General features: G+C 40.5%; 2 protein-coding genes across 8 annotated transcripts in view; one reads left to right on the plus strand and one right to left on the minus strand.

Annotated features, from left to right (window-relative positions):
* Window positions 1-18,998, plus strand: part of RBKS (ribokinase) — a 101,264-nt gene extending 82,266 nt beyond the window's left edge. For 2 of the 3 annotated variants that reach the window (XM_030311403.1, XM_030311398.1), the window contains one exon: window positions 10,701-11,677. In XM_030311403.1, the coding sequence (XP_030167263.1) occupies window positions 10,701-10,874 (174 nt within the window). In that variant the 3' untranslated portion in view covers window positions 10,875-11,677. Of the gene's footprint in view, window positions 1-10,700; window positions 11,678-18,129 lie in introns of those variants that run through there. The other variant, XM_030311400.1, reaches the window with a different exon arrangement.
* MRPL33 (mitochondrial ribosomal protein L33) lies at window positions 13,369-25,655 on the minus strand. Of its 5 annotated transcripts, XR_003967917.1 has the most exons (6): window positions 25,499-25,655; window positions 23,428-23,523; window positions 22,551-22,569; window positions 20,233-20,339; window positions 18,544-18,694; window positions 13,369-13,676 (listed from the first exon to the last, which is right to left on the minus strand). XR_003967917.1 is itself a non-coding variant. In XM_030311405.2 (5 exons), exons 1-5 carry the CDS (start codon window positions 25,521-25,523, stop codon window positions 13,627-13,629), a joined length of 297 nt encoding a protein of 98 aa, XP_030167265.1. In that variant the 5' UTR covers window positions 25,524-25,650; the 3' UTR covers window positions 13,369-13,626. The 5 variants fall into 5 exon arrangements, 4 of the variants coding, with proteins under 4 accessions (XP_030167265.1, XP_030167267.1, XP_030167268.1 ...); XM_030311405.2 differs by lacking the exon at window positions 18,544-18,694 and having other exon boundaries at window positions 25,499-25,650; XM_030311407.1 differs by lacking the exons at window positions 13,369-13,676; window positions 18,544-18,694 and adding an exon at window positions 13,683-13,848.
* Window positions 25,656-27,501: the final 1,846 nt, after the last annotated feature.

Raw genomic sequence — 27,501 nt, forward strand, 5'->3', positions numbered from 1 at the left:
CAGAGCACGGAGTCCACTGGGGCCGGATGTAAGCTGCCACTCTGCCACGTACTAGCTGTGTGACCCTGGACAAATTATCTAATGTCTCTAAGATTCTGTCCCCTCAAGTGTGACAGGGGGCAGGAGGCTGTTGTTGTAAAGATGAGATGAGGCCAGTCGTGTGTGTATGGAAGCACCCAGCTTTGCTGCGTCCTGAGGCAGAGCAAACGATAAAAGATCACTCCCTTCCCTACCCTTCTCCTCTGTGAAGGTTAAGTAGTACTCACTTTTGTGCCCCTTTCATGCTTACATTTCTAAGAGCTTTTCCATCATTGGATATAATGTGATTTTCAAGGTAGTATTTGCTGGTCTTCGTGTCTTTTGAGTTCACGGCCCCTGTCCTCCAAGAATTTCCCTCCTTCTTTGTGTCTGGGGACTCAGAGAGCCAGCTGCTGCCCTCTTTGTAAAGAAGAACATGAAACACCCCCCCACCTGCCATGTCCCTTCTGGTGAAAAGGTAGCTGAGATCTGGCCCATCAGCAGTCATTAATTGAGCATATAATGCTTTTAAGGATTATAGAACTCTGAGGAGTCAAGGAAAGAACTAGACAAGATTTCTGACCTCTCATCAGACTTTAACATATGGGTATCACCTCAATCAAGGTTCTTGGTTGAAAACAACAGACCAGTTGTGGTACTGGGATAAGGCCCTGGATGCTGTCACCACAGTGCTGCCACTCACATCTTGGAACTCAGTTTTTCTGCGGCCATTGTCACAGCCAGAAAGTTCCTATCAGTCCCCTTGACATTCAGGTGGATGTCACTGCCTAGGCCTTAGTTGCAAGGGAAACTGCCTTGATGAGATGAGTATTCTCAATACAGGAAGGAGCACCTCTCAATTCAGTTCACCCTGGCTTGGAGTAGATGTCCATTTAATTAAGAAAAAGGGAAACTATTCACAGGCTGAAATTGGCTCATTTGTAAATTCATAAAGAGTGGCTGATGTGGATTTTTAAAACTTCTTTAGTAAAATTTCTTTTATTAAAAACATTTTGGGGCGCCCGGGTGGCTCAGTCGGTTGGGTGTCCGACTTCGGCTCAGGTCACGATCTCGCGGTATGTGAGTTCGAGCCCCGCATCGGGCTCTGTGCTGACTGCTCAGAGCCTGGAGCCTGTTTCAGATTCTGTGTCTCCCTCTCTCTCTGACCCTCCCCCATTCATGCTCTGTCTCTCTCTGTCTCAAAAATAAATAAACGTTAAAAAAAATTTTTTTTTAAAAAACATTTGAATGAAATGTTTGCTTACTTACAGAAAAGTTATAGCACTCCTATATACTCTACAGAGTTTCACCAGTTATTAGCATTTTGTCACATTTGTTTTTGTCATTGTTTTTTAAGAGACTGAACTTGTGAGAAGGGGACGGGCAGAGAGAGAGGGAGAGAGAGATCTTAAGCAGGCTTCACACCCAGCACAGAACCCGACACAGAGCTCGAGCTCATGACCATGAGATCATGACCTGAGTCGAAATCAAGAGTCGGACGCTCAACTGACTGAGCCACCCAGGCACCCCTTGTCACATTTGTTTTATTGCTGCCTCTCAAAGTACATAAATATGCTTTTTTATTTTTGGATGAACCATTTGAGAATAAGTTGCAGACATCATGACTCTTTACCTCTTACTAATTCAGGATATATCTCCTTGGAACAATGACATAATAAAACTACAATATAATTATCAAAGTCAAGACACTTAACACTGAAATAATCCTATATGCACAATCCAATAATGTCTCAGTAGTGTTTTTTATAATTTTTTTCAGTCCAGGAGACAATCCAAGATTATTTAAGGAATTTAATTGCCATGCTGTTTTAGGCTCCTTTAAGATGAAACAGGTCCTCAACCTTGTCTTTCATGATGTTGATCAGTTTTGAAAAGCACAGGCTCGTTGTTTTGTGGAATTTTTCTCAATATAGGTTTATCCAGCACTTCCCCATGATCCGAGTTAGTAAATCTTGTAGGCAGAAACACTGCACAAGTGACATTACGTCCTTGTTGAGGCCCCATACTCGGGAGTATGCGATGGCAGTTTGTCATATTGGTTTGTTGCTGTCTTCATCAAGGTGGTGTCCACCAGGTTTCTCCACTAGAGAGCTATTTGTTATTAATAGGAAATCTGTATGGAGATACGTTCAAACTTGTAAATATTGTGTCCTCATCAAACCTTACTCCAGCAGTTTTAATGCATCCATTGATGATTCTTGCCTGAATCAGTTATTACTATGACAGTTGCAAAGCGGTGATTTTTTCACACTTCTATATTTACTAATTGGCATTCTATTTTAAGGAAGTTCTCCCTTCTTCATTATTTATTTTTTCATTTATCTGTTTAAAATCAGTATAGGGGCACCTGGGTGGCTCAGGCAGTTAAACGTCTGACTTCAGCTCAGGTCATGATCTTGCAGTTCGTGAGTTCGATCCCTGAGTCGGGCTCTGTGCTGACAGCTCAGAGCCTGAAGCCTGCCTCAGATTCTGTGTCTCCCTCTCTCTCTGACCCTCCCACCCCCTCTCTCTCCTCAAAAAATAAATATTAAAAAATTTTTAAAAATAGAATAAAACCAGTATAGACTCGTGGATTCTTTAATAAATTTTCAAGTGATCGTTAACATCCATTATCCATCCCTTCTATAAATTATACACTTCTGCATTTGTGGATGGGTCAACCTAATTGCAAGCAGATTTCTTTTTTGATGTGGACTTGAACATTTAATCTATACCTCACTATTTACAGAGACAAACAGGAAATAGAAAACTGAATTTTTATGGGGATTTTTGGTTGAACACATAGGTTATCAAGGTGTTTTTGAGTAGCTGTGGCAAAATGGGCTACCCTGAGAAAACATAAGGGAGCAGGCCCTTCTAAAGAAAGGAAGGAAAGGGGTTTTGCAGAAAGCCATGAGAAGATAGAGAAGACTGACACAATTGTGCTTTCAAACTAGACACAGAGGAATGGGGATGTGGCAGAACAAAGTGGGGTGCGGGGAGGGCAGGGAAATACAATGGGCATGCAGAAGAGCATAGAGGTCAGGGGACTAGGGTAGAAAGGTAAAGCCGCAACATGTGTTGAGAGGTCTGTAAATTGATATTGGGTAAGAAAACTGAGAGGCAAGGAATGACAGATTCAAAAAATCCCTACGAGATGTTAGTCATTTCATTATTTATGAAAAAACTAAGTCACAGAGAATTTACATTCATTTTCCCAAGGTCACAGAGCTAGTAAGTGGTAAAGTCAAGATTCATATACAAATCTATGTGACTTCAAAGCCATACCACTAGAAGAGAAACATTTATAGTGAAAGAACAGAGGTAGAATTAGGGCTCACAGTATAAGGCCGCATAGGTTCCAATATGCCAATTATAACACTTAATTAATCCTGACCCACAGTAAGTCTCAATAATGATCCCAACCATGCACTTGAGTGTAAATCCGTAGTAAGCCCAGAGCACTTAAATATTGCCAAAGTTTTCAAACTTTGCATTATACTCTTGCATGACTCAGTGCCCCCACTCCCCCAACCCTGCCTTTTAAAAAATCAACTTGATTGAAATATCATTTTCATACACAAGATTTCACCCATTTTAAGTGTATGATTCAATGAGTTTTGACAATGTAGACTCATTTAACCACCAATCATAACTATAGAACCTTCTAACACTCCAGAAAGTTCCCCATGCAGCCCCTGTGGAGGTGATATTCTCCAGCCCCTGGCCACTTTTTGTTGGTATACTTTTGCCTTTTCTAGAATTTCATATAAATGAAATCATACAATATGGTATGTAGTCTTTTGTGACTGGCTTCTTTCACTTAGGATAATGTATTTGAGATTCTTCCCATGTTGTGTTAGCAATTTGCTCCTTTCTGTTGCTAAGTAGTGTTCCACTACATGGACGTACCACAATTTTTTTACCCATTCATTAGTTCAAGGACATCTGGATTGTTTCCAAATGGAAAATTGCCAAGTGGAGCAGTTATAAATAATGCTGCTATAAACAGTCACATATAAATCTTTATGTGCATATATGCTTTCATTTATCTTCAATAGCTAAGAATAGAACTGCTAGGCTATAGGATAAGTATATGTTGAATAATGGCCAAACTATTTTTCAAAGTGTATCATTTTTCATTCCCACAACAAACAAGAATTCCCACAACAAATAAGAGTACTGGAACTAAAGCCAGTATTTTCACTCTTTTTAATGTAGTCTTTCTAATGGGTATTTAGTATTATCTCATTGTGTTTTATTTTGTTTTTTAATGATTATTTATTTTTGATAAAGAGAGGGAGGCGGAGGGAAGGGGGAGAGAGAGACAGACAGACAGAGAATCCAAAACAGGCTCTGTGACAGCTGACAGCACAGAGCCTGACGCAGGGACCGAACCCTTGAACCATGAGATCATGACCTGAGCCAAAGTCAGACACTTAACCGACTGAGGCCACCCACGCACGCCCTCATTGTGTTTTTAATCTGCATTTCCCTAGGTCTAATGATGTTGAGCATCTTCTTATATGCTTATTTGCCATCTGTGAATCTTCTTTGATAAAGTCTCTATTCAAATATTTTGCCCATTTTTATTGGGGTTTTTGTCTTTTCGGGTTGTACTATTGAAATATTAGAATGCTTTATCACATATATGTTTTAAAAATATTTTCTCCCAGTCTGTGGGTTTGTCTTTTGGTATTCTTTTAAAGGACAAATGTTTTAAATTTTAATAAAGTCCAATTTATCAATTTGTTAAATGTCTTATGCTTTTGGTATCCTAAGAAATCTACCTAACACGGGGTTACAAAGATTTTTCTCCTCTATTTACTTCTAGATGTTTTGTTGCTTAATTCTTATATTTGGGTCTGTGGCCCATTTGGAGTTAATTTTTGTGTATTGTGTGAAGTTTCATGTTTTTCCATATGGATATCCATTTCTTCCAGCACCATTTGTTGAAAAGACTGTCCTCTCCTCCAATGAATTACCTTGTTAAAAATAAGTTGCTGGTTTGTTTACAGATTCTCTTTTCTGTTCAAGTCATCTACATGTCTATCTTTGCATCAATATCTCCCTGTCTAATATCTTATTCTAATATGTCTGATACTATATCTTATGGTAAGTCGTGAAATCAGATAGTTTACATCCTCCAACTTTGTTCTTCTTCAAAATTGTTTTATCTATTGTAAGTCCTTTGTATTTCCATATAAATTTTAGAATCAGTTTACCAATTTCTAAAAATTGCCAAGTGGGATTTTTATTGGAATTACACTGAATCTATGTAAAATTCCTTCATTTTAGGAAGGGGACTAGCATGTTAAAAATGATGAGTTTTCCAATTTATGAACATGGTTGATCTCACCATTTGTTTTCTATAATCTCTTTTGCTTTCCGCAGGAAGAGTGTATAAATCTTGCACATATTCATTCATTTTGCACAGATTCATTTAACCCTAATTACTTCATATTTTTGATGCCATTGTAGTAGTATGTCTGGATAATTCAAATTCCTTATTCTTCATTGCTACTCTATAGAAATATAATTTGGCACAAAAACAGACACTCAGATCAATGGAACAGAATAGAGAACCCAGAAATGGACCCACAGACGTATGGCCAACTAATCTTTGACAAAGCAGGGAAGAACATCCAATGGAATAAAGACAGTCTCTTCAGCAAATAGTGCTGGGAAAACTGGACAGCGACATGCAGAAGAATGAACCTGGACCACTTCCTTACACCATACACAAACATAAACTCAAAATGGATGAAAGACCTAAATGTAAGACAGGAAGCCATCAAAATCCTCAAGGAGAAAGCAGGCAGAAATCTCTTTGACCTTGACCGCAGCAACTTCTTACTAAACATGTCCCCAAAGTCAAGGGATACAAAAGCAAAAATGAACTATTGGGACCTCATCAAGATAAAAAGCTTCTGCACAGCAAAGGAAACAATCAGCAATACTAAAAGGCAACCGACAGAATGGGAGAAGATACTTGCAAAAGACATATCAGATATAGGGTTAGTATCCAAAATCTATAAAGAACTTACCAAACTCAACACCCAAAAAATAAATAATCCAGTGAAAAAATGGGCAAAAGACAGGAATAGACACTTCTCCAAAGAAGACATCCAGATGGCTAACAGACACATGAAAAAATGCTCAACATCACTCATCATCAGGGAACTACAAATCAAAACCACGAGATACCACCTCACACCTGTCAGAATAGCTAAAATAACTCAGGCAACAACAGATGTTGGCAAGGATAGGAAGAAAGAAGATCTCTTTTGCACTGCTGATGGGAATGCAAACTGGTGCGGCCACTCTGGAAAACAATATGCAGGTTCCTCAAAAAATAAAAAATAGAACTACCCTACAACCCAGCAATTGCATTACTAGGTATTTATCCAAGGGATTCTGGTGTGCTGTTTCGAAGGGGCACATGCACCCCAATGTTTACAGCAGCACTATCAACAATAGCCAAATTATGGAAAGAACCCAATGTCCATCCATGGTTGAATGCATAAAGAAGATGTGTGTGTGTGTGTGTGTGTGTGTGTGTGTGTGTGTAATGGAGTATTACTCGGCAATCAAGAAGAATAAAATCTTGCCATTTGCAAGTACATGGCTAGAACTAGAAGGTATGATGCTAAGTGAAATTAGAGAAAGACAAATATCATATGACTTCACTCATATGAGGAATTTAAGATATAAAACAGATGAACATAAGGGAAGGGAAGGAAAAATAATATAAAAACAAGGAGGGGGATAAAACATAAGAGACACTTAAATAAAGAGAACAAACTGAGGGTTGCTGGAGGGGTTGTGGGAGGGGGGATGGACTAAATGGGTAAGGGGCATTAGGGAGGACACTTGTTGGGATGAGCACTGGGTGTTATACCTAGGGGATGAATCACTGGAATCTACTCCTGAAATCATTAGAGCACTATATGCTAACTAACTTGGATGTAAATTTTTAAAAAAGAAAGAAATACAATTGATTTTTTAACGTTTATTTATTTTTGAGAGAGACAGAAAGCACAAGCGGGGGAGGGGCAGAGAAAGAGAGGGAAACAGAATTTGAAGGAGGCTCCAGGCTCTGAACTGTCAGCGCAAAGCCTGACACAGAACTTGAACCCATGAACCCTGAGATCACGACCTGAGCCGAAGTTGGACACTTAACCACTAAGCCACTTGGGCGCCCCACGGTTGATTTTTTTTAATTGATCCTGTGTCCTGTTACCTTGCTAAATCTACGTTTTTGCTGGATTTCTTAGGATTTTCTACATAGGTGATTATGGCATCTGCTAAGAAAGAGTTTTACTTCTTTCATATCCGCATGCCTTTTCTTTTCTTTTTCTTGTCTTACTGCACTGGCTGGCAATCCAGTATGATGCTGAATAGAAGTAATGAATATAGACATCCTTGATTTGTTTCCAATATCAAGGGGAAAGCATCAGTCTTTCTCATTAAGTATGATGTTGACTATAGAGTTTTCATAAATGCCCTTTACCAAGAAGATCAAGTTATACCTTCTATTCCAAATTTGCTGAATTTGTTATAAATTGATGTAGAATTTTGTCAAATGCTTCTGCTGCTACTAAAATTATAAGTTTTTTTTTAAAAAAGTGAACTACACTGATTATTAAATGTTAATTAGTTTTAAATGTAAGTAGTTTTAATGTCAAACTAATCTTGCATTCCTGGGATAAACCCTATTGTTCATGAGATACACACACACACAGAGTTTACTAAAATGTTTTAAGGTTTTGCAGAGTATTGATCTGTTTTGTTTGTTTTTTTCTTGAATTGTCATTGTCAGGTTTTCGTATCACACTAATGCTGGCCCTACAAAATGACTTGGAAAGTGTTTCCTTGACTCTTCTATTTTCTGAAAGAATTTGGATAGAATTAGTGTTATTTCTTACTTAAACATTTGCTAGAATTCCCAATGAAGCTATCTAGCTGAGAGTTTTCTTTGTGGGGAAACTATTTTTAATACAGGAACAGCTTACCTTTGCAGTCTCTACGAACACAGTGTAGCTCTAAGAATGAAAGGAAATCAAGTTCTGAAAGTCACTGTTACCTAAATAATGCTTCCAACACACACAGTTCTACTAGACACTGTGTTTCCCTGGCTTTTTTATAATGGGAAGCAATTTAAATTATTTCAATAGCCTTTTCAGATATAAGAACAATGCTTTTTATACTTTCTTAAAGATCTGGTCTGCAGCTAAATACCCCACCAGCCAACAGGAATACATATAACTGATTTCTGTCAGTGTTGCTAGAACGTTTCCCCTCAGCCCTATGCCTTTGCTTTGGTCAGGCTACATAAGTTAAAGGTGAGGGTGATATAGAAACATGACTTAACTATCCATGAAATATTTTTATTCCCTTAAATTTTTTTGGAAAAATATTATAAGCTTGTAACAATAAGCTTAAGCAATAATATAAAAGTTACATAAAGGAAAGACTGCCTCCATTATTTGTAAATAAGAAAACCAGGGGCGCCTGGGTGGCGCAGTCGGTTAAGCGCCCGACTTCAGCCAGGTCACGATCTCGCGGTCCGTGAGTTCGAGCCCCACGTCAGGCTCTGGGCTGATGGCTCGGAGCCTGGAGCCTGTTTCCGATTCTGTGTCTCCCTCTCTCTCTGCCCCTCCCCCGTTCATGCTCTGTCTCTCTCTGTCCCAAAAAAATAAATAAAACATTGAAAAAAAAAAAATTAAGAAAACCAAATATCAACACCATTGCATTGCTATGCTATAAACTAAGGGAAGGCAAAAAGCATATCTCTCTCCATTGTTTCCGTCAGGAAGGACTGACATAAACAATTGCAAAGCATCTAGCATGGCCCCTGACACATTTTGGGCACTCAGAAAACATTTATGGGAGGAAGGGAAGTGTCGAATTCACACCTGCATTACTATGACTGCTTGGCAAGTTGAATACTGCCTGCTTTATCTATGTAAACAAGGGGAAATGTCATTCTCCTTAAAGCCATTCACTGTCTCATGAGCTCACTCTGTTCCTTCCTCCTCTGTGTCTTTGTTCCTTGAGGCCTTCTTTCTCTATAAATCTGTGTCATCTATAAGAACTCCCTTCTTCAGGGAGGCTTTCTTCAAACTCTTTCTAGCATCCAATAGCATTTATGGATTCTGCCACACTACTTAGCGTTTAATCCACAGTGGATTTTACCCCTTTACTAGTGTCCATCACTGTTCTGGGCATATGCATCTGGAACAATCTTGCATGCCAAGGCTCTTTACAAAGGCTGAAGTATAGCCTCAAGATCTGTCGTGAAAACTCTTGGGTGTTAAGGAACAACAAACTGGGAAAAAAACTGGAAAATGACCATGAAAGCTATTTCAAAATGGTTTTCCAAGCGAGACTGTATAATCATATTTAAGTTATCTTAAATACATTTGTTAGATGAACACATGACTAGGTATTACCCTGCCTGAAGGTGGAAGTCAAGACTTTCTTTGGTGTTTTCTATTTCTGTGGGTCCGTAAATGTACTTTATCAAATCAGATCTTTGGAGCTTCAGAGAAAATGGAAAGAAACTGTTTTGTCCCTATATTTAGTTTGAAAATAATATCTGCATAGCTCTCCCCACTTTTCTGCATCCATTTAATGGAGAAATGGCTAATTCTAGAACTAAAGCTGGGAATATACAAGATGCGCCTGGAGCATCTTATAGTATCAGAAAGTAAAGCACCCAAAAGACAAAACCATGGGGTATGTTAAAGGGACACAGGAGCCAACTGAAAGAGTCCCTTACAATTTGAGCAAAGAAGTAATGCAGTACTAGATTATAGCCCAAAGAATAAATTTTTAAAAATTTTCAAAAGACCCATGAGTTCATGGGTCTTTTATACAGATATAATTATGTAATGAATTGGGGGGAGAAGACAAAATTCCCACAGAGAAGCATTCCAAATAATACTCTACCCTACCCCTTACATGTGGACTATACTTAGTGACTTGCTTCCAAAGGGTGCAGCATGAAAAGAGGGAGGAAAGTAACTTTACAGTGGAGAAACCTGGCAAAGACTGCCTTAGCCAAGTAATTGAGATTAACATGATCAGAGGCAAGTCACATTGACAGTATATACCCTTGATACAATGTGATGAGAGAATGATACTTCACCTTTGTGGTCTTCCTCCCAAAAACCATAACCACAGTCTAACTGTAAGAAAAACAGACCAGTCCCAGCTGAGGTATATTCTACAAAACATCTGACCAGTCCTCAAAACTCGAAACTCGAAACAGAAACAAACTAGAAACAATTCTAGAAAGTAGAGACTCAAAACAGAAATAAACACTGTCCAAGAAACTGTCACAGCCTACAAGAGTCTAAGGAAATGACAACTAAATGTAATAGGGTACCCTGGAGGAGATCCTGGGACAGAAAAAGGACATTAAGCGTAACTAGTGAAATCCAAATCAAGTATGGAGTTCAGCTAATATCAATACCATTTCATTCATTATGAAAGATGTACCATAATACTAGATGTTACCAAACAACAGAACTGGATATGGGGCGTATGGAAACCTCTGTACTATCCTTTTACCTAAAAATCTTCTACATCAAAAAGTGTACTTAAATATTGTTAAAATACAGTTTGGGCAACAGGTGACTACATGCTTATCTCCACAACTATGCTTTTAATTACAGGGTGCTGGTGACAGTTTTGTGGGGGCTCTGGCCTTCTACCTGGCTTACTACCCCAATCTGTCCTTGGAAGAAATGCTCAAGAGAGCCAATTTCATCGCAGCAGTCAGCGTCCAGGCTGCAGGAACACAGTCATCTTATCCATACAAAAAAGACCTGCCACTTGATCTGTTTTGATTGCTACTAACCCTAAAATAAATGTACTTGGAAATAAAATGTACTTGGGGGAGGGGGTGGCCACTCTTAGCTAGCAGCTTACTATAAAATATCCTCTTCTCTGTTCTTTGCAAATATGTTCATTTATGAAGTCATACTCAAGCTTTCATTATTTTTAAATTATTTTTCTCATGTTTATTTTTGGGAGAGAGAGAGAGACAGAATCTGAAGCAGGCTCCAGGCTCCACGAACGGTCAGCACAGAGTCAGTATACAAGGTCCTATATGATCTATATCCTACACCCCTCTCCCTTCCCATGCCATTTCCGCCCATTCTCCCCTCTACGTTCATTTCACACTGGCCTCCTTACCCAACTCAAACCACTTCAGGGCCTCCGCACTTACTGTGCCCTCTGCCTAGAACACTCTTTCCCCACAAGTTGATGTGCCTTACTCCCTCACGTGTGCAAATGTTACTATCAAAGGCCTCCCTTAGACACCCTTTACCCAACACCAACAACTCCCTCTTTCTCTCCACCTGCTTCATTGTTGTGCATATCAGTTATTAGCCACCTGTTTGTTCATTTGTCTCTCCAGAACTTAAGCTCCAGAGCAGAGAATGTTAAACGAGGGAAGAGGGCACAAGAAATTGGACCTCAAGCAGTTCCTAAGAAGGACAGCTGACATTCAGTGTTAGAGTTGTCAAAGCTTCTGTTTTGCAAGAGAAGCCAGAAGTCTGGGTGTTTATTGAAATCTTTTCAATGTTTAAGGGTCAGCAACTGATTTTTTTAAAAATGTAAACGTGGGGGAATGCCTGGGTGGCTCAGTCGGTTAAGTGTCTGAGTCGATTTCAGCTTAGGTCATGGTCTCACGGTTTGTGAGTTCGAGCCCCCGCATCAGGCTCTGTACTGGTGGTGCGGAGCCTGCTTGGGATTCTCACTCTCCCCTCTCTCTTTGCCCCTACCCCACTTGTTCTCTCTCAAAATAAACAAACTTAAAAACAAAACAAAACAAAACATACTTTTAAAAAAACAAACATGGCACCTGGGTAGCTCAATCGTTAAGCATCTGACTTCAGTTCAGGTCATGATCTAACAATTTGTGAGTTTGTGTCCCACATCAGGTGAACTCGAGCCCTGCTTGGGGTTAGCATGAGCCCGCTTCCAGTGAGTGCTGCTTCTCTCTCTCCCTCTGCCTCTCTTGGGATTCTGTCTCTCTCTCTCTCTCTCTCTCTCTGCCCCTTGCTCACTTGCACCCCCTCTCTCTCACAAAAAAAAACTTAAAAATGTAAACACCACCTGTGGGCCATGTTCAGCTCATGTGCTGAATAGATAAGTCATCTGTTAAGCCAGATTTTATGTTGTTTTGGGTTTAAAAAAAAAAGGCGATTCATACATGTCACAGACCCTTTACATCTGACTTAGCTAGGATCAGGTGAAGGATTTTTCTTGTAACCCAAAATCACTACGTATAGTTTCAACCTACAAATAGCCAAGATCTCACCTATTATTGCTTTGAACGAAAGTTTTAACAAAAGATGCCAGAAAATAGTTTATTGACTTTAATGCCACAAGCCACGAAGGCTCAACAACTGTCTACATCTAATTCCATTTTCAGAAAGCTACTCCTGCACGTCCTCCACAGACTGAGCCATGGTGGGGGCGGGGGGCGGTGGGGGGGGACACACCTGTTATTTTGGAATAGCATTGGCTTTGTCATGCTTGAGGCCATGGTGGGCACGCTATCATTCTCCTAGATAAATGCTTTACATGGGGTAAGATTATGAACCAGCAGAGCTCAAAATAGAAGCTGATCCTTCTCACATTCAGTCAGAAATTTGATATATAAAGGAGAAAACTAAATAATCTCTAGAAAAGAATGCAGATTTCAACTCAGATTTCTTACTGAAAATCTGTAGGAAACAATAGCTTGAGTGAGAAAGTATATGGATCTGGGTAGGGCAGGGGTCCTTACGTGAATGTCAGGGATTATCAGTGGAACTTCCAAGCTGGTTAGCTGTGTGGTACCAAGCCCCAGAAGCCCCAGTCATAGCTCTGTGGAAATACACTCTAGCTTTTCTTATTAAAACAAATAAAAACAAATAATTGTTTTTAAAAAGGAAATCTAGGAGATAAAGGGAGTCCAAAGCATTCCTAGAAACTCCTAACTACTGTTTCAGTGACCAGAGTTTGAGAATATGGACCAATGGCATTTTTCCTAATTATATAAGCACAAAACAAAATGAAAGTTCTCATGATTCCTTTTATGTTACAAGGCTGGCCCCCTTCTTATTCCTGTTCACCCTTACCACCTCTGTTATTACACAGTTTTTTCAAGATCACTCTGGAGAATGACTCTGCCTTTCCTATGAAGTACAAAGAGGAGCAGACTGGAAAGTCTTGCACAAGTTTCATTATGGAAACTTTCTTTTATATGAAACAATGCTTATTCTTTAGTAATGTAGTTGTTTTTTTTCATTTCAAAGAGTGGGGGAAAACATCACTAAGAGACAATAGTACACGCTATTTTAATATTTTTTATTAAGGGCTATAAAAATATCCAGAAAGATAAATAAATGTGATGCAATGATATATGTCCTAATATGAAGAACTTTCTTTCAGTCCATTGTTTTCCTTCACAATGGCCTTCAAATCACAGGAGGCAGTGATTCCGTGCCATTTCCTCTTCTTTTATTACACGCTGCAGAATTTCTGAATCAGTATCCCGCCCTCAGTCTTCTCATTTATAAATCAAGTTCATTTTCAATCCATTGTTTAGAGGGAGCGTATTTTTTTCTGTTCCACAAAGAGGACTTTTGTTTTCACTGTAAGAGAAAAATGGGTTGTAGCAGAAAACTAAAAGCATCATCATCATTTTTAAATAAAAATATGTGTCAGACCACAAGCACTCTCTATTCTCTTGTTTTACTATTCCTTTCACATGAGGATGGAGCAGATTTGCAAACTCGGTTCCTCAATCCCAGAGGCCAAAGAAACCTAGAGAAAATGATAAGGAAATCAAGGGAAGGTTCACCAGCCAATCAGTGGCATCTCTGGGACACCACAAGGTCATATCTCACTCAATGTGAAATATCCACATTAACAAACAAAACTAGGAGCAAAAAATGGAAAACATCCAATGTCTTCACCCAATTAATGAACACTCTTGCAGGAGAGAGACTAAGAGCTGGACTGAGGGAAAAAAAGCAGCAAGAACTGAGCAGACCAAGCAAAAGGCAGTCTGGCCAGAAGAGTAAATATACATTAAACCTTGTACTTTCCAGAGATGGTTTAATATACCCAAAAACTGATTTTCTTGTATGGTAAAAGAATGAAAATTATAACCAAAATCTTATTACTGAAAATATCAAAACAGTACAGTTCTCTGAAAGAAAGCCAACACAAAAGTAGTAACTGCGCAGATGAAAGACCAGAGACTGGATGCTGGGCAGTAAGGTTTTCACTGTTCGTGTAATGCTTTATAGTACTCCATTAACTTCCAATATATCTCTCTCCCTCTGTCTCTCGGTCTCTCACCACCTACTTATTCCTGGCCAAAAATCCAAAAGCAAACAATGCACCCAGGAAGATCCAGGAACTCAAAGGACTACAACACAACACCCCTCACTTATCCCGATCACACAGACATTTCACTACGGTTTTTCTTCTTCTTCTATAATCAATATGGATACCGTATACATGAGATTCCCAAGCTCTCTATGAGTAAGAATAGGCTAGGGACCTTAATTAAAATACGTTCCTACTTCTCACCTCCACCCCTACCCTAATTCTGGTCTAATACATCTAGAGTGAGGACTGATTAGCCAGGGGGCACCTGGGTGACTCAGTCGGTTAAGCGTCGGTCTTCAGCTCAGGTCATGATCTCACGGTTCGTGAGTTCGAGCCCCGCATCAGACTCTGCTGACAGTTCAGAACCTGGAGACTGCTTCAGATTCTGTGTCTCCCTCTCTCTCTGCCTCTCCCCCACTTGCACTCTCTATCGAAAATAAACAAACATTAAAAAACTTAAAAAAAAAAAAAACTATTAACCGGTCAACAGAATTTTATCTATGTTAATAAAAAAAATATATTATTACACTGTACAGAGGTATTTTTAATATATTCTGAATTATCTAATATTTTAAAAGTAGTATTGATGCTCCTTCAAAGTCTAAGAGGGACTACAAGGCATTATAAAATGGTAAACCACAATAGTTTCCCATCAAACAATATGATTCACTGCAGAAAATGTTTCCATGTTTTTCTACATGGAACTAAAAAAATGGCTAAAAAGAAAACCAGAACCCATCTCACTGGTAACCAATCAGGAAACTATTTAAATTACCCAGAATAGGAGTGACTAAGATCAGTAAAGCAAGGCTTTATTCATGAAAAATTTCGGATTCACTCACTGAATTCATTCTTACTCCAAAGAATAAATATTTCAGTCCACAGAACTGTGCTAAGCAATGTGGAGTTTATAGAAGTATGAGCAGAGCCCCTGAATGTCCAGGAAGTAGGACCCTAAAGATCGAAGGGACTGGACCGGTAAGGGAACACCTCACGGACAGGGAAAGTTTGGTCCCTGAAAGAGCAGTCTTTGGAAGAACTATAAAAGGAATACACATCTGGTACCAAGGAACAGTGGTAAGAGGACAGTAGGGCTCCATAGCCTTGAATGCTAGGCTGACCCCAGTGGAAGATCCTAATTAAAAAAAAAAAAAAAAAAAAAAATTAGGAAGATTACTTTGGCTCCATGTACTAGAAAAAATAGGGAGCCTGGCGTCGGAAAGACTGGGTTCCAACCTTGGCTCTACCACTTATATCTGCTGGGAGTCCCTGGACAAATTTCTCAAAATGTTCTGCTTTCAGTTTGCTTCCCTGTGTGGGGGATAAGTCCATCTCCCTCACGGGGTTGCTGCTAGATACACAGTTGAGCTGAAATAATACACTGCTATCCATGATCATAAACAAAAATTAATTTTCTGTCAAAATATTTGTTGCTGAATTCATAGAAGAATGAATCTGTCAAGTTCTTTCCTTACGTCTAACCTAAATCAACTCTGCTTCAATTAAAGTCTATATTGTCTTGTTTAGTCATCCAAGGAATCAAAAATGACAAGTTTTCATTTTCTTTATGATAAGCCTTCATATATTCAACAAAGTTTAATAAGCTTATGCCTCAGCATTTGGTCCTTCCTTCTTGGAAATTAGCGAAGAAAAGGAGTCTGAAAAGACAGGCTGGTTCTAGCCAGAGTATACTGTGAAATGTTCAAATAATTGGGAACTTTTCTGTTTCCTTACTGATTTCCTTTATAAAGCAGACTAACAAAACATTACCCTTAAACTAGTCATTTATTCACTGCAGTAAAATATGTTGGGAGAACTGCCAAGCTATTTGGTACCTTGGGCAATGAGGCAGGCCCCAAGGCAAACATCATCATGCTAGCCTGTAGGGCATTTAGTAGATGGGCAGAAAGCCAGGCAGTCCACTATCCCAGAACATTCTCTTCTTCAGAAAAGGACAAAGTTGTGCTGTGAAGGCTTAGACCATTCCTTATCAGAAAAGTTCTAACAGTCTTTTATGGATGTTTTCTCCTACTTTCAACTTATGATCAGAACTGTTTATTGTAGTATTCTTTCCCAATCTCAAAACTTAAAATCAATTTGACAAATAAGTTCCTAACACCTCCGTACTAAGGATGAAAATCCCAATACATTCTCATGCTGAAAATATCATAAAAGGTTATTCAACTAACATTTATTAATGTTGTGCATGTTCCTAAATATAAATTCTAAAAGAGCTAAATGCTAGAAAAACAATTACTTTCTGTAAAGTTCATCACTTTGAGCTTTTACCAGCTGATACAAAGAAATCAGGAGAAAAAAATCACACCAACTCTATCATATAGCTGTAGTCTGAATATTTGTGTACCCCCCCCCCCCCGCTCAAATTCATATGTTGAAATCCTAAACCCCCAATACGATGGCATTAGGAGGCAAGGCCTCTGGTAGGTGCTTTGGTCACGAGGGTAGAGTTTTCATGACCAGGATTAATGCTTTATTAGGAGACCCCACAATACTTGCTTGCTCTTGTCCTCCATGTGAGGACAAGACAACGACACAGGCTGTGAACCAGGAAGAGGGCCTTCACCAGAAAGCAGCCATGCTGGCACCTTGAACTTAGGACTTCCCAGCCCCAGAACTCTGAGTAATAAATTTCTGTTGTTTATAAGCCACCTAGTCTGTGGTATTTTGTTATAGCAACCCAAAAGGACTAAGAGACATACCTTACCATTGTAATAATTTTTCTACCATATGTGGTCACATCCTAGAATTCAGACTCCCAATCATCAGGTACAAACCTAGAACTCCTTTTATATTATGATAAAGAATGACCAGAAATTTTAACACTGTAAAAACAGCAGAGAATTTTATTTCCGTTAAAGAATGGAAATCATCCAATTTTAAGCTGACAACTAGGCTTCTCAAGAGTCTTTTTTATATGATCCTCACACTGGTAAGGGCCCTTGTGGGTTTTTTTTGCAGGCGATACTATTTTTATTTTTCTTAGACATTGATGAATGAATGCAGCATAATGAATGGTACAACAGCGGTCATGAGACCTTCTGTACAAACTCTGAAGGCAGCTGTGAATGTAGCTGCTAGTCAGGATTGGCACTAATGCCTGCCCAGAAGTTATGCAATGGTAGATAGGTTTTAGCCTCCCGTAAAACCTCCCATTCATAGGTCCCTACATAGAATAATTTAGGGCCCGGGGTTTAGAGTCAGAGAGTCTTCAGTTCAAATCTTTGTTCTGAAACGTATTTTAGCTTTGTGTCCTTGATTAAAATCCTTTGCATAAAATTCTTCATCTAGAACATGGAGATCACCTGGAGAGTATAGGTACTTGTGTTCATGACATCTGAAGATAGGAGACTTGTGTTGGTAAGCAAAGAAGACAGAAATTTCCATTTTGTCTGGTTATTCACAAGCACTAGTCTGTTTCCTTCCTTTCAGGGATCATGGTCTTTTATTGCAAATATTGTCCTTTTGTTGTTGTTTCCAGTGGGAAGGGAAATTTGATTCCTATTATTCCATCTTGGCCAGAAGTGAGAGTCTTATTCTTAGTTAATGAAAAAGTTGATTATGAGGTTAAGTATCTTTCATTATATAATGGATTAATTTGGGGAAATAAGATTCTGGTACCAATTCAATCTTGATCACCAAGTGGGTGTCTTACAATTCAGCTCAATTCTGCTCTCTTTTCATGCCCAGTACAGCCACGGCTTGTGGTCCCAAGAAGCATCTGAAGCACGTAGCAGCTCCAAAGACTGGATGCTGGATAAACTGATGTGTTTGCCCCTTGTCCATCTACTGGTCCCCATAAGCTGAGAGAATATCTCTCTCTCATCATTTTCCTAAGGAACAGACTTGAGTATGCCCTCACAGCACATAAAGTAAAGATCAGTATGCAGCATTTTACCAAGATTGATGGCAAGATCCCAACTGATAACAACCTACCCTGCTCGTTTTATGGATGACATCAACATTGACAAGACTGGGGAGAATTTCTGTCTGATCTGTCACACCAAGAGCTGCTTTGCTGTTCATAATATTGCACCTGAGGAGGCCAAGTATAAGTTGTGCAAAGTGAGAAAGATCTTTGTGGGAACAAAAGGAATCCCTCACCTGGTCACCCATTATGCTTGCATCATCTGCTATGCTGATTCCCTCATCAAGGTGAAGGACACCATTCAGACTGATGGTGGAGACTGGAAAGGTTACTGCTTTCATCAAGTTTGGCACTGGTAATCTGTGAGTGGTGACCAGGGATGCCAACCTGGGAAGAATTGGTATAATCACCAACAGAGAGAGAGACACCCTGGTTCTTTTGATGTAGCTGACGTGAAAGATGCCAATGCAAGAGCTTTGCCACTTGGCTCTCCAACATCTTTGTTATTGGCAAAGGCAACAAACCGTGGCTTTCTCTCCCCCTTGGAAAGGGTGTCTGCCTCACCATTGCTGAAGAGAGAAACAAGAGACTGGCGGCCAGAGCAGTGGATAAAATGGTCCGTAGGTGATATGATTGGAAGTCTTTATACTTAATTAAAGATAATACAGCATGATTAAAAAAAGAAGGAAAATTCTGACATGATCTACCAGTTATCAGTAACTCAGGAACAGTCAGATGGAAGTGACGCATAGGTGTGGGCAAGGGGCGCACAGGTCACTCTCCCATAGTCAATACGTGTTCATCAACCCAGAAGCTCCAGTACAGTTCTTACTAAGAAACATTTATAAAGAGGCTGTTCAGAATCAAGGACACAAAAATTAAGCAAATGGCCTGGAGTTTTAAAATAAATCATTGGTTTGGGGCGCCTGGGTGGCGCAGTCGGTTAAGCGTCCGGCTTCAGCCAGGTCACGATCTCGCGGTCCGTGAGTTCGAGCCCCGCGTCAGGCTCTGGGCTGATGGCTCGGAGCCTGGAGCCTGTTTCCGATTCTGTGTCTCCCTCTCTCTCTGCCCCTCCCCCGTTCATGCTCTGTCTCTCTCTGTCCCAAAAAAAAAAAAAAAAAAAAAAAAAAAAAAAAAAAAAACGTTGATAAAATAAATCATTGGTTTGCTAGTTTACTTCACATAACTCTGCTCACAAAACCCAAAAACAAAACTGGGCTTCTACCAATAGCAATCAGCTGCTGTCTTTTGTAAGCAGGCAATCTTGCCTTGGAAACACTTGTCTCTTCTGGACAAATACTTCTACCTACCGAGACTATTTAAAGTTACCATTTATTATGGCATTTTAGCAGAGAGTACAAATGACATTTCTTAACTTCCTCCATCAATATATAGATACCATACTCCTTTAATTCAAATTGGGACCTAACTGCCTGCCACTGTTAAATGATCCCAGGAGAATATTCCCCCCCCTTCTGAAGACACTCTTTTCTTTCCGTTTCCAGAACAGTATCACCTATTCTGTTTACATAGCTGGTTTCTTTACCAGATCTATCCTATTCAAGAATAAGATAAAGGTGGAATCTGCCTCTCCCCAACTTTATCGTGTATCTCAGGATCCTGCTTGTGTCTCTCAAAGCACTCAGCAGAACGTCATTTTTTTTCTTTTTTTTTTTCTCTCCCTTCCAAAACAGACTGTATGTACCAAGAGTGCAGGGACTGGGCCTGAATGTGTCCTGGTGTATCCCACCACCTGGGATAGTAAGTGGCACCATAGTAAACACTCAACATATACTTGCTGACTGAATGCTACAGTGTCAGAGGGGCCACAAAAATGGCCAAAAGACGTTCAGCATCAGTCTGGCAAGGGCAACAGGCCTTGAAAGCATCTGAATTTACTGTGGAGTAATTTATCTGAATCTTACCAATTGGATCATAATGTAAGAGAGTCAGTTTCTCCCGTAGTCGGCTTCTCTTAGTGTTGAAGGAGTAACCTGTCCCAGCTTGGCTTAGCATTTTCACCAGAATGGTTCTAAGATTTAAAAATAAGCTATTATAAGCTGAGGAAATAAACTAAAATCAGTCGTGGGAGGACGACACATTTTGAGAACTCTGTACAGTAGTATTAGCTGTGGGATATCAACCCAAAAAGGTTCAGTTCTAAGACAGCCTACATTTTCCATAAATCACAATTTCAATGGTTCTGATTTCCAAGGTCTGTTCTATTATAGAATACCTTGGCAATCAACTAACCAAGCAACAAGAACAATCAAACCACGATGTGGAACAGACTCAGACACTCACCTCTTAGAAGGAGAAGTCAGGAGGTGGGGGAAATACAAAAGTGCTGGTAACTCTAGCTGGCTAGTCAAGAAATCATAAAGCTGGCTATCACAAAAGAGCCCTATCTTCCAGGATGTGTGTAATCGGAGTAAAATTAGACAGGGACAAAATAAAAGGATGGTAACTTTTATACTATTAACATGCAAAATCTTGTTCCCCCTCATATTGTGTTTAAGTTATAGCCATCCAAAGCATAAAGTTCATGTTTTGCCTCACTAGACCTTTTAATCCCTTGTACTGTTACTTGTTCGTGTGTCTGGCTTCCCTATGTAGACCATGCTATCTTATTTCTTAACTATTCCAAAGAGATTCTGTAGCATCTATAATACATTACACATCGGGGCGCCTGGGTGGCTCAGTCGGTTAAGTGTCCGACTTTGGCTCAGGTCATGATCTCATGGTTCGTGGGTTCAAGCCCCGTGTCAGGCTCTGTGCTGACAGCTCAGAACCTGGAGCCTGCTTCTGATTCTGTGTCTCCCTCTCTCTCTGCCCCTCCCCTGCTCACACTCTGTCTCTCCCTGTCTCTCAAAAATAAATAAATGTAAAAAAAAAAAAAGTAAAATGAAAAAAAAATACAGTACACATCTTTGCATCCCTTTCAATGTCTAGCACAGTGCCTCAAACATAAAAGGCACACAATATTTGTTAATTAAGAAAGGCCATAGGGGCACCTGGGTGGCTCAGTCGGTTGAGCGTCCGACTTCAGCTCAGGTCATGATCTCACAGTTCATGAGTTCGAGCCCCATGTCGGGCTCTGTGCCAACAACTCAGAGCCTGGAACCTGCTTCAGATTCTCTGTCTCCCTCTCTGCCCCTCCCCCACTCACACTCTTTCTCAAAAATAAACAAACATAAAAAAAAAAGAAAGACAATTATTAGTCCTTCATTCAAAAAGATTTAACAAATACCTATTAAGCACTTACTCTGTGGAAAGCACTGTGGGAAATGCAAAGCTCTATAAGGCTGCAACTGCCCCTTCCAGGAACCAACAGTATAGTATGGAAGGTGAGTGGTGAACACAAAGTCTATAAGGTAAGACATATTTGGCAGATGTTATAAGAAGGATACAAAGAACATGAGAGGCAGGGTTTCTAAAGAAACCAGAGGCACTGGAGATTCCTACATAATTTAGACGTGGGAATTCTAACATAAATAAACTGGATTGTGGGAAAAGCTGTATGAATAAAAGCTATTTGGCAGAAAGCACTAACTTATATGTCTTCCATTAACTTTAATCCAAAAACCTAGTTTTAAGATTTGTGATATGTCTTGGGTTGTAAGTAAAGCCTGCTTTAGAATTTTCCTTTTTTTTTTTTTTTCTGGAAAATAATTCTCCTATTTTTAACACAGAAAATCTTACTTCAGTTATTGTCTACAAATTTTATTTTGAGATGCCAGTTTGGTATTTATAGTCTCTCTGGTACAGCATGGAATCTTTAATCTTTGCTATTTTTGAAATGCTTATTCTACGAATGCAAAGGATCACACAACTCATCAAAACTGACTCTGTAGTTCAATCAAATCACAGCTTGTTCAGCTAGATTCCTGTAGTGGCCTCCAAACAAATGGCCCTTCGACCTGACTTTGAAGAAACAGAAATATGGTAGTATTCCAAAGAAAGCATGGGAACCCTGATGGTTTGTTCAGGAACAAGGGAGCAAGAGCTCCTTTAATTATCTGAATGGCTCACTTAAGTAGATCAGTTGGGCAGGGGGAAAAATATTTTCTGAAAGCGTTCATAGACCCAAAACGATTCACCAAGTAATCCTCAAATCAACTTTCAGAAAATTGAAACCAAATGCTTAGTTTAATTAATATAAGGATGTATTGGCAGGGGCTAGAAAACCAAATCTAACATAAACAAGTTAAAAAAAAAAAAAAGAAAGAAAAACCTTACTTACTTTGACTTGCTCTTGGCAACTTTTTCGCAGAGAGGAAAGGTTGAAAGAGAAAAGAAAATATCAATTTATTATCTTTCTTATGCAAAGTTCATATGTCTGTAATAAATAATGTAAGTTATAGAAGTACGCCATGGGTTGTCACTCAAGTAACTACTCCCTAGCTTGTAGGGATCTCGCTAAGATTCTGGAAAGAAGACAAAGATCCAATGAAACCAACACAATTCTGGATGTAATGCTTTGCACAATCCCTTTTCAGTGGGGCTGGTTACTTTTCAAATCGCTCTAAGATCTGCTCCACATGTTCCTCTTCTAGGTGCAAATATTTGCACTGGAACAAGCCTCTGGTTTGACAGGTTAACCCATGCAAATTTCAGCAACCACATGAGGTGGAGGAGGGAAACTAAATCTAATCGAACAGTTAACCTGGTGCAGAAAAGAGCTGCCTTGGGAAGCCAGAACACTTCTTTCCCAGCCCAGCTGTATTGACCTAGTCACTGCCTCTCTCAAGCCATTTCCTCGTCTTCAGAGTTTGAAACGAGTGGAATAAAAATTCTGAGGTTTTTCCCCCCCAGTTCGGACGTGCAGAGATTCTTGCTGACACGTCCCTACGAAGGACAGGGAAAGCACCCCACTCCTGCTGACCAGACACGACCGTCCCTGCGACCGCAAAGGGATGAAGAACTAGCACTAGAGACCTCCAAGCCCCACGGAGGAGTGCCGCGGAGCATGCCGGACGCTGTAGTCCTGAAGGCCTGGCAAGTCGCAGCGGCAGGTTCCCGACCGGCGCGCGCCCTCAAACCCGCACCGTCCCGAAGCCTGCCTGTCACGGCCTCCCGCCCTTGCCGCAGTCCCTGCCGCCTCCTCCATTCCCACTTACAGGTGACCGCGGACAGGAACATGGCGACAACTCCCCCAACAGTCTCCGAAATCGGCCCAAAAGCACTCAACAAGCAACTGCTTCCGGGGCACAGGCCTGTTCCGGAAGAGAACGTGATGATTTGCTCCAGGCCACGCCCCACGCCGCCCCCCACCCCTCCCGAATAAACCTCCAGACCCGACGCTGTCTCTTGATTGTGTTCAATTTGAGCTAGTTGTTTTATCTTTGTAGTGGTGGAGGCTGAACTCCCTTTCTCTACTAGAGAGGGAGTTTAAAAGCGCTCAGGGTTCGCGCTCCAACCCTTGCCTCTTACTTCCGGGGCAGAGTTAGGTCTTTCCATACTTGTTTTCACTAAATAATCGCAACCACCTGCATTAAAGCCACAGGCTATGTATGTGTTTCTCAGCTGCTCCAGACTACCAGGCTCCCGCATATTTCCTTAAAATGTTGCCTTCTTTTGCTTCTTCCGGCCCAACTTCATCCCCTCCTGGTTAAGAGCTGCTCTTAGTCCCTTCAGGGTTAGAACCTCCACCTGAATATCCCCCGTTCCTTAATTATCTGTTGGATTTCTAGGAGGGCACGACCTTGCGTATCTTATGTTAACGTGCCTTATTAGAGCACCCAGCACAGTTGCCTGCAAGAGGGACTGAATAACTCATCTGGAGCGCTCACATACCTTGCCTAATGTGACAAAACTAGTAAATGGCAGAGTCAGAATTCGAACCCAGATTTTGTCTGACTGCCAAGACTCATGCCTTTCCCACTAAACATTGGGACCTAATCTGCATCTTCAGTTCTTCACTTCTCTCTGCAAGGAACTCCTTCAACACTAGGAACTTCGTCTGTAACCCCATTCCCCAACTAACAATCAAGACTTTCAGATTTTTTCCTCATCTATGATTTTGTCTATATATTAAATCTTAACAAATGTGTGAAATAAAATTCAATCTCATGGATTATATTCACTAAAAGTAATAAAATTATTTAAAAGAGAAAATTTAGCTTTTCAATACAATTCAAGTTTGTAAAAACTAGGACTGCCCTTGCCCTTCGTACCTTATAGTTTTTTCACCCTCTAATAATTTTCAGTCCTCTTGATAATCTGACTTTAACAACTGAGTACCCTGTAGGTGCCCAAATCCTTCCTTACCTTGTGCAGTTTGCTGACAAATAGTTTTAGGTGTTTAAGAGGGTAAGGTTTCTTATCTAGGAAATTCCTTTAAAGGATATATAAGAAAGAACACAGGACTGGAAGCCAAGAAACATGAATTTCAGCCTTTGTTCTGTCCTTTGGAAAGTCTTTCAACTATTTACACCTCAGTTTTATGCTCAGTGGGGCATTGGATCAGTGGATCTCATCCCTAGATGGTATAGCAGAGTCACCTGTGGCCTTTTAAAAGCTCCATTTGCCACCAGTGAGGCCCAGAGTCTGTATTTTCTCCCAAATTTTCTATAAAGAGGCATTTCAAACATATCAAAAAGTTGAAAGAATAGTGCAATGAACACATCATATACCCAATGCAATCAATGTTAACATTCTACTCTCTGTATACTATTTGAATAAATAAATATATTTTTATATATGGTTTTTTGCTAAGCTGTGTGAAAATAAATTGCAGACGTCACAAACCTTCACCCCTACACATTTAAGTAGGTATCTGTCAAGACTAAGATTATTATAACTATACTACTATTTTCACTTCTAAAAGATTAACAATAGTTTCCTAGTATCTAGTCCATATTCAAACTGTCTTTTATAGCTGGTTTCTTCAAAAACAGTACCCAATGACTAAGACAACATCTCTGTCTCTCTCAGAATCTGGCATCAAACTTTTGCCTCCCCTCCTTCCTCCTCTCCATAGAACCTGTTCTGGTGAGGGCCTCGACCCCTACACAACCAAATCTCATGGTCAATTCTTGAGCCTCATTATACTCAGCATCTATCAGTATTGTTTTTACACAGTTGCTCACTCCCTCCTCTTGAAAAACTATCTTCACTTGGCGTCCAGGTATCCGCTCTCTTGGTTTCCCTCCTTCCTCATCAACAATTCTTTCTCCATTTTCACCTCACCATTTTCACCCTTCAGTGGAGGCATGCCCAGGGCTCAGTCCTCGAATCTCCTCTGTCCACACTTATCCCCTTGGTGGTCACACCTAGCTTAGGTTTTGAAAAACCCAGGAGCTGAAGATTTCCAAATTTATATCTCCAGTCTCAACCTTTCCTCTGGATTCCAGATTGGTGTATTTAACTGCCTACTTGATATCACATGACCAAAATCAACTTCCCGAATTTGGTCTGTACCCGTAAGGCATCCCCCATCTCAGTATGTGGCAATTCCATGTTTCCAGTTGCTCAAGTAAAAAGCCCAGGAGCCAACGAGACACCTCGTTCTCTCATGACCTATATGTAATAAACCAGTAAATTGTGTCATTTGAATGTTACCTAATCAGTGAAGCCTTCCTTGGCCACAGAAAGAAAGCAACACACACACACACACACACACACACACACACACACACTCCCTATTCTCCTTACCCCACTTTACATTTTCCTACAGCACGTCTCACCATTTAGTATTTTTTGGTGTATTTGTTGACTTCCTTATTATCTGTCTTTGCCTACCACAATTTAAACTTCTTAAGATCAGGAACTTTGTCTTATTCACTCACTGCTGTATCCTGGCACCAAGAACAGCGCCTCCAACACCTTTTGACTGTCTGCTGAGTGAAAGAATAAATGAATCTGAGATGAGAGGCACCATGCCAAAGTTAAATTATTAATATTTATGTTTAAGTGGCAAACAATGATAAGTATTTGTGTATTTGTGTATGTTTATTAATACAGATGTAATTCCTGATTTGGATTGGAGGGGAGGATTTCCCGGATATACATAATGAGCCCTCTGTGCCTTATTAAAGTGTAGAACACTTAGAGAATTCTGGTAGCCCAAGTGGAAGGGGTGAAGGCCTTAGGGGAGGGGCATCCACCTCTTTGCAGGGGGAGGTGGGGGAGGGGAGGTACAACTGTTTAACCCGGATTCTCAGCCCAGGAAAGCAAATATTCAACATTTATTGAACATCTACTCTTGCAGAGCTTTAGATGCGTTGTCTGTGTGGTGTCAGTCAACACTGAATTCCCAGTACTTAGCACGGGGTTTCAAACCCAAGGATCTGGAGGTTACTCCACTCCTCCTCTGCTATTCTGAGAGGCCTCTAACTGCCCATTTTCCAGTCCACTTTCATACCTATGTCCCACCTGACTTATGGTTGGGAAGTACAGTCATTGTTCTTATCTATAGGGTCAGAGATCCTGGCTCCCTGACTTGTTCTAGGGGGCTGGGAACATGGGCAGTGTGGGAAAGGAGACTCTACAGAAGGCCGAGGCTCCCTGCAAAAAGCTAGCACCTTCCCAAGTTTAGACACCCCTAGGCAGATGGCACAGCTTCAAAATTAGCTCCTATGCCTCAACAGCTTCATATAGCAAAGACTTCCTGAGGGAGCAAGACTAAAAGCTGGCAAGACCTGGGGGCACCAGCTGGGCTCAGTCTGTGTGTGGTGAGTGTCCTCAGGTTGGCATTCAATGCCCTCTATAATCTAGTCTCAGCCTCCTGATTAGGCCCATCTCTCTCCACTGGGGTTCTTTCTGGGACACTGGGAATCAGTCCCTTTCTAGATGAAGTCTTTCCTGACCCTCCACTCCTCCTCCCACCCCACAGGTCCCCTCCACATATTCCTCTCAGAGCACCTAGTATGCTTCCCTGCACTCCTCAAATCACTGGTCCACCTCCCCGACACTGGCATCTTAGTCTCTCGAAGGCCAGAACTTCTCTGAATCTCCGTACATCATCCTCCTACTCCCCAAGCAGAAACTCCTGAGGTCGCTGCCCTACTCACTTTGACAAATGTAACTGAGTACCTTCTGTCCCCAGAGAACCCACCTCCAGCCATTCTCTTCTATCTTCCTCCCCTCCTAGGCCCATCCCAAGGCAGGCAGAGTTGGGGAAGGGGGTGGAGCCTGGGAAAGAATAACAGCAAAGGCACGGTGTGTGAAAACTGAACAGTGAGCATCCTCTT

The sequence above is a fragment of the Lynx canadensis genome, chromosome A3 (assembly GCF_007474595.2).
Source record: "Lynx canadensis isolate LIC74 chromosome A3, mLynCan4.pri.v2, whole genome shotgun sequence".
Classification (NCBI taxonomy): Eukaryota; Metazoa; Chordata; class Mammalia; order Carnivora; family Felidae; genus Lynx; species Lynx canadensis.

What these genes read in the sequence shown, in the direction of transcription:
- MRPL33 (XM_030311405.2), bottom strand. Translation starts at nt 25,523, where the DNA reads ATGCCTCCACTGAAGGGTGAAAATG. An exon ending in TCCACTGAAGGGTGAAAATG is followed by an intron (nt 23,524 to 25,498) that starts GTGAGGTGAAAA and finishes CTTCCGGAACAG; the next exon opens with GCCTGTGCCCCGGAAGCAGT. An exon ending in CTTACATTATGATCCAATTG is followed by an intron (nt 13,677 to 20,232) that starts GTAAGATTCAGA and finishes TTTCTCTTACAG; the next exon opens with TGAAAACAAAAGTCCTCTTT.